General features: G+C 35.9%; 1 protein-coding gene across 2 annotated transcripts; it reads left to right on the top strand.

The window, feature by feature from the left end:
- The first annotated feature begins 2,467 nt into the window (after positions 1–2,467).
- On the top strand, positions 2,468–8,984 carry btbd10 (BTB domain containing 10). Of its 2 annotated transcripts, none has more exons than XM_005810411.3 (9): positions 2,468–2,578; positions 2,959–3,106; positions 4,858–5,051; positions 5,280–5,586; positions 5,693–5,795; positions 6,333–6,453; positions 6,907–7,104; positions 7,217–7,327; positions 7,958–8,984. In XM_005810411.3, exons 2-9 carry the CDS (start codon positions 3,006–3,008, stop codon positions 8,287–8,289), a joined length of 1,467 nt encoding a protein of 488 aa, XP_005810468.1. In that variant the 5' UTR covers positions 2,468–2,578; positions 2,959–3,005; the 3' UTR covers positions 8,290–8,984. The 2 variants fall into 2 exon arrangements, with proteins under 2 accessions (XP_005810468.1, XP_023188792.1); XM_023333024.1 differs by having other exon boundaries at positions 4,855–5,051.
- The last annotated feature ends 525 nt before the right edge of the window (positions 8,985–9,509 follow it).

Raw genomic sequence — 9,509 nt, 5'->3', positions numbered from 1 at the left:
TTTTGAAAAGTGACATCAACATCAACTGTGAAATTTGCTCATTGATGACTGGGGAGGGTAACCGGGTATATAAGGGAGAGGCGCCTCCCTCACATGAAAGAGTGATCAACAAGTTTGACTTCTTCACCCAGATCAAAATAGGCCTGGTACTGATAAAGCTGCCAAGCGTTTACTTTATGAGGACAGAGAAGCTGGTAAGATAGCATTTTAATGTGGATAAATTATTTAAGTATGACTTTGTACAACATGATCCAAAGACATAATGCATTGAATGTTGAGTGGTAAATACTCATTAAGTTTATTTCATTTGTTTCAGGGATACAAAATGTCTGCATTAAGGTACTTGGAAACATTGGTTCTGATCCTCTTATTTACACATATCCTTGCAGAGGCAAATCCACTAAGGTAATAAGTTCTTTTTGTCTTAATTTACTTTTCTTTTAATTCACAACTTTGAAACTGAAAATGATCTATTTCAATATACTAATCCGAACACATTCATGTATGGGCAGAAATCACAATTATACTGCTGTAGTTTTGTTTCTGTTTCAGCAGAAAGCGATCCATCAGTGAGGTACAGTTTATGCACAATGTGCAGGAACACAAGCAAGTTGGAGAAAGACAGGACTGGCTTCAAGAAAAGCTGAAGAAAATTATCATTCCTAGCCCTAAGCCGCAATATGTAAGACCAGGAAATCCTAAAAGTCTTCCACCAGAAAATGTTTTCAAGCCAAACACATAAAAGAGCTAAGCCTTTTGGTATGTGTTTGAATATTTCACTAACCAAAAGCTTCATGTTTCAAAACTTCTTCTATTTTTTTTGTTTATTTATTTAACAAATTTTATTTTTATGTAAACTTCTATTTTTGTATTTTACATGTTTTTAAGCATTTTTTATTTATTTATTTGATTTACTTCACCCACATTTACCAGCAATATGAGTACAACTATTCAAGCCTTTTGTCTGGCCATATAGGCAAAGGGAGGGAGCTGTTTAATGTTCCCTTATGCACTCACTCATGATGCACTTCAAAACAAATTTTTGTGTATCTTGTAATGTTAAAGGACCAATAGCTTATTTTACATATTCTGATTTTTTATGTTATTGCACACAGAAGGAAATGAAGTAAAGTAACATTTTAAGATATTAGAAAATTATACCTATGCTATAATAGACCTACATAAACTTTTGTTGTTATTGACTTTTTCCTCATGTTTTGAATTGGATTAATGTATTTTCTTTTGGATTTTATGACTGGAATGGATTTACATATTTTTTATTAATGTGGCGTAGAAATAATTGATATGACTACTGCTACACACAACTACATCCATTAAAATGTTTTATGCTTATAAAGAAAGAATGTGCCTGTATGTACTTAACTTTTGAATTTCCTTATAATTTCACTCTTGCTTCTCTATTACTTTGAAATTTGATCAACTTTTTTTGTTAATTATGTTCAATTTGTGTGTCATTTAAATCATAGAGTGACATATTGTACTTACAAACAGGGAAATGGGCTGTATGACCTACATAAAGTGAAGCCTATTGAACTTTGTTCTCCTGACTTTTTACTGAATTTCTTGTTCAGCACAGCATCTAATTACTGTGGTGGTGTGTGTGTTGTTTAATATATGCTTTGTGTATGTTTCAAATCAAAAACATAGGGCACAGAATGAAAGAAAGGGGTGCAAAAAAGTCTTCAAAGCCTGTGGTTTGCATTACGGCTGGAAGGAGTTAGTCACTTTTTTCTTTGTTATTCCTTTTCTCATCTGTGCTATGGAACTGAAATTGCCACAAGATTATCTGAGCTGCAACTATTTTACTGTAGGTCAGATCACTAATAAGATCCTTTAATCATATTATTTTCCTCTTGTTCTTCTTATTGTATACCAGTTATTGTACTATGTAATACTGAGCTCGTGCTAAGCATACAATATTTTAGTAAGCAATTCACTTTTGACTTATTGTTCTGGTGGATTTATCTATTTATTATTGTGTGTAAAAAAAGCACAAAAGAAAGATAATTTATCTCATGTGTACAAAACATTTTAAAAACTTGTTACTAACTTGCAACAGTAAAATACCAATATACTTCAAGAACTAAAACTTACTTTGTGGGCTAAGCTTTATTGAAAATTATACTATATTTTATAATTACTATTTTTAATCTATACCAGATCTTAAGATTTAGAATAAATCTAAAACAAATTGCAATTATTTTACAAATCATGTTATTTTCTCTAATATGAAAAACATATCCAACGTATCGCGAGATCTGGTAGTTGTTCTTCGTTTGATTTCCTTTTAAGGAGACAAAAGAAATTCTTGCAACACTTAAAGAAAACAGTCGCTCAGCTCATTGTAAACTAATTTTAATGGTCAGCTGAAGCGTATAAATTTATATAGTGAACAAATAAAACCAAACCGCACAACAGCTAAGATTCGTTGCTTCGCCTACGTCAGCACGTCAAGGCGTCAACCGTTGTCACGTTGTACGTCACCTAAGTGAGTGTTTTGAAAGGGATGGTTTGCTATGAAGCTACTCGGATTATAGCGGAAACCGAAGCAAGATAGGTGTGTATTTCATTAATTGTGCCTTTTCTTTTGATAATATTAACTCACGTATGTGAGTAATTTTGATGTAAATGTGGTTTATGTACTGTTAACGAAGAAAAACTGATTTTATTATTGAACGGCTAAGAAAACAAGCTAATGTTAGCAAGCTAAGTATGCTAAGTATTTAGCCCAATCGTGGGCTGACTCAGCCAACAGAAGTGTTAACTACGTTTTATTCTCAGTGGTTCAATTTGTATTGACGCAAGGCCATTAGGTTTGTCTTACATAAAACATTAAAATTAATTTCGTACGGTAGTTTAGGGTTTTCCAATCCAGAGGCTGACACTGATAGGGGGAGTCAACCGACTTGTTGATTTTTACCCTTTATGGATGAACAGATAATGAACGGTGAAAGATCCAGACCAGACTCTCCCCTGTTCGGGTGATGGCAGCACGTCTGCAGTCATATGACAGTAACTCTAGTGACACGGAAAACTGGGAACACACAACACCGAACCGACCTCGCAAACTCTGCAAGCATTCGAGGTGAGCCCAATTTGAAAATCTGCGACATCTTCTAAAACTGTAAAAAAAATAAAAAATAAAAATAAAAAGGGTCTAAGCTGCTTATGGATGTCAGAGTTTCTTCTGAAATGTAACTCTGTCACGCATCTCTCAAATATTTTTAGAAAACAATATATAGTTAAGGTTTATATAGAGAAGATATTTATTCTCTTTACCTTCTTAATTCCAACTCATTAATAACAATTCTGTTGCATTTAATGTGAAAAGAAATGTTTTGGAGTGTTGATGTTTAAATAGGAGTATCCCAGTATTTTAGAGATTGCATAATGTTTACTGAAGTTATTCCTCCATGCAACTTAAGGGAACAGGGTTGTTCAGTATTGTAAGTCTTTTACCTAATGTGATGTGATTGTGGAGGCACAGAAAATTATAAACAATACAACACTTGTTCTCAATACAAAGATGTATTTTTTTTAGCATTCAAGACAGATTTAGGATTTGCAACTTCACAAACTATAATGGTACATAAATTAATTCATTTCTTCAAGGATGAAAATATTAAATAATTGGAAGTAATAAGTTGTCTGTTTTCTTTAGTTGTAGCATTTTTCTTAAATTGTTTTCATTACGTTGTGCTTAAATGTCATCTTGATTCAATTTTATAATACTTTTTTTTTAACTCTAAGCAAATTTCACTACACAATAATAAGATACATTGCCCTATTTTGTTTTTGTATTTATTTTGTTAATGTGTCTCATACCTGTAGTCTAACCTGGTGAAGGTCAGTGGGTTTGAATAACTAAAACTATTATTATTCAGATGTACTCTTGCCACTGTTCTTGTTGGTTTCCACTAATAATCTTTTTGAGTAGCTTACATTTAGTTTATGTTGATTACTTATGTGTGACCAAACAGCTTGATCATGAGTCAGATAAGGAAGTAGATGTGAGAGGAAAAGTACATGGGCCTTAGGCCTTGTTAGTTTTTCTTTTTTTGTTTTTGTCCCTTTGTAATTTGAACATTTTAGAATGTGGTCAGTCCAGTTGTACTAGTGATTACGGGTGTTCTACTTAATGCCTCTTGTAAAATCCTATTGGTGTAAACATACAATGCAAGTACTAAGAGAATGATTTACAACCTCTTAACAGTAGATGTGTTAAAAATCTGATAATTTCCTGCTTTAAGTTACTGTTTGTTTGTGTCAGTGTGACCTGGCCATTTTGCCCTTTTGCCATGTCACCTTGTATCTGACTTTTTCAGGCACTAAATAGAGCCATTTAGCACAGGACGTTTCATATCAACCATTTGTGAAGTTGTGCCCACCAGGGAACATTTTGTACATGATGCGATTGACAACCAAGAATTTTAAGTACATTTCTATAATGTGCTTCACTGTAGAAAAATATGTATTTTTTTTTGTTGTCGTTGTTGCTATGGATAAAAATCTGGCATAATTTACTTGAGTAAATTTATCCAAACCGAAATAAATGGAAATTGGTGTAATGAAAAAAAAATATATATATATATAACAATATACTGTTTCATTTTATGTGATCTTTAAAACATGTCATGACTATCTTGATAATTAATAATGAAAATACTTGGAGTTGGAGACGATGTATTCACTGGACAAAATAGTAATTCATGGAGCCAAAATAGCAAGCGGTGTGTTAAACTAGAGCAATCGCATTGTTGCAACTTTAATGGAAATGTTTTGGCCTTGAGGAAAATAAGGAATGAAAATTACATATGGTTTTCTTTTGAAAAGCAGCAGTCAGGCCAGAGCTTCTCGAGTGGAGGCAGAACAGAGGAACATGAGCTTGCATGGTGCCAGTGGGGGTTGCGACCGCTCACGTGACCGCCGTCGTTCCAGCGATCGCTCTAGGGACTCCTCACATGAGAGGGAAGGGCAACTAACCCCCTGCATTCGAAACGTCACCTCACCCACCCGCCAACACAACAGTGGTGAGTATAGAGCCTTCGTATAAGTCATGTAATGGTTCTCCAGCTCCTGTCAGTCACTATTGAGAACAGCTGACTGAAACTCAATGCTCACTTGTGATTTACACTATCATAAATCCAACAAATAATCCTTTTTTCTTTATTAAGTAAGGTATTTTAACCTGGATGCTTACAGTATAACTTATGCCTCAAATTAAAATTTAATTGAGAAACTGTTCCTTTTATCTGAAGATCGAGATGGTCCTTCATCAAGGCCCGGTAGCCCCAGGCCTCAGAGAGTCTCACCCAGTGGTTCCAGCAGCAGCGGAGTTGTGAGCAGTCGCAACAGTAGCTTGTCCAGTTCTGATGGCACCTTCAAAAGTTTGGGAGCCGGAGAAATGGTTTTTGTCTATGACAATCCTAAGGAGGGAGGCGCAAATGCCCCCGTTGGAAACCGAAACACGAGAACCTCAGAGAGAGTCACTCTGATTGTCGACAACACACGCTTTGTAGTAGACCCTTCCATCTTCACTGCACAACCCAACACCATGTTGGGCAGGTACAGCACACTAATGCTCATTGTCTGGTGTAGTTTTTAATTAAATTAAACATCAGATGTTCTTCCTGCTGGATTGAGAATATAAACCTGTGCTTCTTTGTTGCAGGATGTTTGGCTCTGGAAGGGAACATAACTTTACAAGGCCCAATGAGAAGGGGGAGTACGAGGTGGCCGAGGGCATCAGCTCAACAGTTTTTCGAGCAATTTTGGTCAGTTGCCATCTAATGTTTTCTCTATTTATTTAAAAGCTTGTAGACTGAAATGTATACATAATACAGCTCATGTGTGCTTCTAATTACTCATGAAGCTAAAACAAATCTCCTTTAAAGTGAACTCATATTTTCATTAGAAAGGGATTAATAACGGGACTGTGTGGTCAGTTTGTGAAGATAACGATGAAAAGACTGGATTATTCTGCTCTGAGCTCCGGCTATGACATCTAATTAGTTTACATAATTTTGTCTCATACTTTATTAATTATTAACTTTAAAATGTTCTTTTGTGTGTAACTGAATGTTGCCTACAAATAACCCACCTGGTAACAGGTAAGAGTTTTAACATACAGTAAGAGTTTTAACTTGTGAATCTCTGAGGTGTAAAATACTCAATCAAAGGCATAAAGTGTTTCCAGATTACTTATGTCACCTTAATTAAAGCTTTTGATTTACGTATGTGTATTTTATGAGTTAATGGCTCCACAGTGTTTGAAACGATTGTCTTCTTTGTGATTTTTATCTAATTAACAGGATTACTACAAATCTGGGATAATCCGTTGTCCAGATGGAATCTCCATTCCTGAGTTGCGGGAGGCGTGTGACTATCTATGCATCTCCTTTGACTATAGCACCATCAAATGCAGAGACCTTAGTGAGTTCCCCAATGTTGAGGTTTTTACAGTCGCACATAAAGGCATGCAGCTTCAGAACAGCAGTTTATTAAACATGCGTACTTGAAAGAAATGAGGAAAAAAAGTATTTTGAGATTTCTAATACCTGTATGTAAAAGCAGGAAATGAAATAATTTTTGTATGTTTCCTTAACACTCTTTTCTCTGTTTGTCATTTTTAAAGTCATTTAGGTTTGAAAAAAATACATTTGAAACATGTACATAATTCCATACTTAGACAAATTTGCTGTTATTTTCCCTCAATGATGATATCTATTGGTAGTGATGGCAACCTTTTGACCATAACATTTTTCCTAAGCCTTTTCTAAAACAGGGCGGCCAAATGGCCTGTTTGAATGATCTGTGCATGTTTACTGCTTCACTGACTTTACTCAAGTAGATCACATTTAATTTTGAATTCGTCCCTTTTTCCAGGTGCCCTGATGCACGAGCTGTCCAATGATGGCGCCCGACATCAGTTTGAATTTTACCTCGAGGAAATGGTTCTGCCCTTAATGGTGGCCAGTGCTCAGAGTGGAGAGAGGGAATGTCACATTGTAGTTCTGACAGATGATGATGTGGTGGACTGGGATGAAGAGTATCCACCACAAATGGGCGAGGAGTATTCACAGAGTAAGTTTCTGCCTGCTTCTGCAGAAAACGGACACTGATGAGGTTTTGCATTTTGTGTACACAGCAGAAATGTGTGATAAATTTAATAACATTTCATTTGTTCTCATTGCAGTTATTTACAGCACAAAACTGTACAGATTTTTCAAGTATATCGAGAACCGAGACGTTGCCAAATCAGTTTTAAAGGAGAGGGGGCTAAAGAAAATAAGGCTGGGTATTGAAGGTATGCTGAACTTTCCAGGAAAAATGTGTTCTGTGTTTTTCATGAAATGTTTGCAGACTGTTGTGGAAAAATTTGGCTTCATGATTTAAAAAGTACACTGAATGTTTGACTTGGAGGCTTTTTTCTTTTACTAGAAAAAATAGGATAGAGATTTTGGTTGCTTAGTTTTAATGAGGTACGGTTTAATTGTTATCTGTTATTTTATAGGATTGAATTAGTGTTTCACTGATGTCAGATTAATTCACTTCTTTAGGAAAGAAGTAAAAGGTAGTCTCAGGGTTTACATAAAAGGTTAGCAGGGATGAACTACAGTTAAACATTTCTTGTGTTTTCAGACTTTATTCCCTTTTCTATTGTCTTTTCTCATTCTTTCATTTATTCATTCTTTCCTTCCTTATACACTTTCTTTTGTACTTTCATTCTTATGTCTTTTCTTCCACTTTACCTTATTCCTCCCTCCTGTATGTTTTTTTCCCTCATACTCCTCCCTCATACAAGTTAGATGGAAAAGGAATTTGAAATATGGAAGTTTACATAAAATATGAAGGAACCCTTTTAAGAGTGTTTTAAAGAGTTTTAATCAAGATTGGCAAACCTGAAATAGGAACTGCATATATTCTGTGTCAACAGGTTACCCCACTTATAAGGAGAAAGTGAAGAAGCGCCCCGGGGGTCGGCCCGAGGTGATCTACAACTATGTGCAGAGGCCCTTCATCCGCATGTCCTGGGAAAAGGAAGAGGGCAAAAGCCGACATGTGGACTTTCAGTGTGTAAAGTCCAAGTCCATCACCAACCTGGCTGCAGCAGCTGCAGATATCCCCCAGGACCAGCTGGTTGTGATGCACCCTGGCCCACAGGTGGATGAACTGGACATCCTACCCAATCACCCACCCAGTGGGAATCACTACAGCAACAACTACAGCAACGAGCCTGATCCTGATGCACCTTCACCTGCTGTCTGAGGACTCTGCTCCTCTCTCAATGCCTCTGCCCCTCTCTTACTCCTCTAGTCCTTTTCCCAGCATGCTGCAGCATGGAGCTCCTGGGGCACCATAACCATATTGCCTTGACACCTCCTTTGCAGCCTTAGAGCCTCAAAGAACCAGGAAGACTGTAGAAAAAGAAACATGAGGAAACGGAGACTGGTACATGAAAGAGTTCACCGTTGTTTTCAGTTTTTTACTTGACCAAAGGAATTTATTTTTATTTGGAAAGAAATCTGTAAAAACACTTAGTATTAATATTATTATTATTTACATTGTTCTTGTACATTACTTTGATGGGTTTGGCTGAACACTTGTGGTGTCATTGTTTCTTCTCGGTTTTGTTTCACACATAATTTTTGGAGTGACCTCCTCAATGTGCTTTGAAGGGAAGACTTGTGAAAGGAGAAAAATCAATCCAACTGGTCATGGGAAAAAAAATCAGACATAACCATTTAGTGTCATGATCTCCAGCTGAACTCCTCACAGATGTCTTCAACATCCTAGCCATGGGAAATGTAGTCATTGGCTGGATTTGATGTGATGTTGCGCTCCTGCAGCCAAGATATTAAGCAGAGCACAGGCTGTTGTGGTCAGTTTGTATGTGCTGAGCTTGAATTTGTTGTTTAAAACTGACATGAAATCATGAAATAAAGGTGAAATATAAACTTTCATTATGTATGAGCCATAATTACAAAATGTTTTGCACACTTCAGTGTTTCATCAGTCCTTCAAAAAGTACAGAAATGTTGACTTTTTGAAGTAGTTGGATATGTTTTCATTTCTTAGCCTCCCTCCTAAACTAAAACTAGAAAAAATGCATTTCCTGTGAAAATGCAGTGTGAATGCTGTAAGCTAAATATTTTTAGTGAACATTGCAGAAGCATTTGAAGTCAACTGCAGAAGACTTGCAGAAATATAATAAATGGGAAGAAATGGCAGAATAAAGAAAAAGCCTGCAAATAGAAAAACAGAAGAGGAGTGAAAGCTTTCAGTCAAAGCAAAGATCCCACCCAAAGAGTATTAGAAATTTGTGAAAACACTTTACAAAACTAAACTGTAAGGTCACAACAGTTTATAAGCTTCAATTAGCTAAATGCTAATTCCCCCATATCTGCACCTGTATGGAGTTAAATTTGCTTTACAATTATTCAATCAGACAAAAACTGTCAAACAAAAAATTTTGTATTTGTATTTTG

This window comes from Xiphophorus maculatus, chromosome 4, assembly GCF_002775205.1.
Source record: "Xiphophorus maculatus strain JP 163 A chromosome 4, X_maculatus-5.0-male, whole genome shotgun sequence".
Classification (NCBI taxonomy): Eukaryota; Metazoa; Chordata; class Actinopteri; order Cyprinodontiformes; family Poeciliidae; genus Xiphophorus; species Xiphophorus maculatus.
The sequence above is the reverse complement of the archived record's forward strand: the minus strand, read 5'-3'. Positions and strand labels throughout refer to the sequence as shown.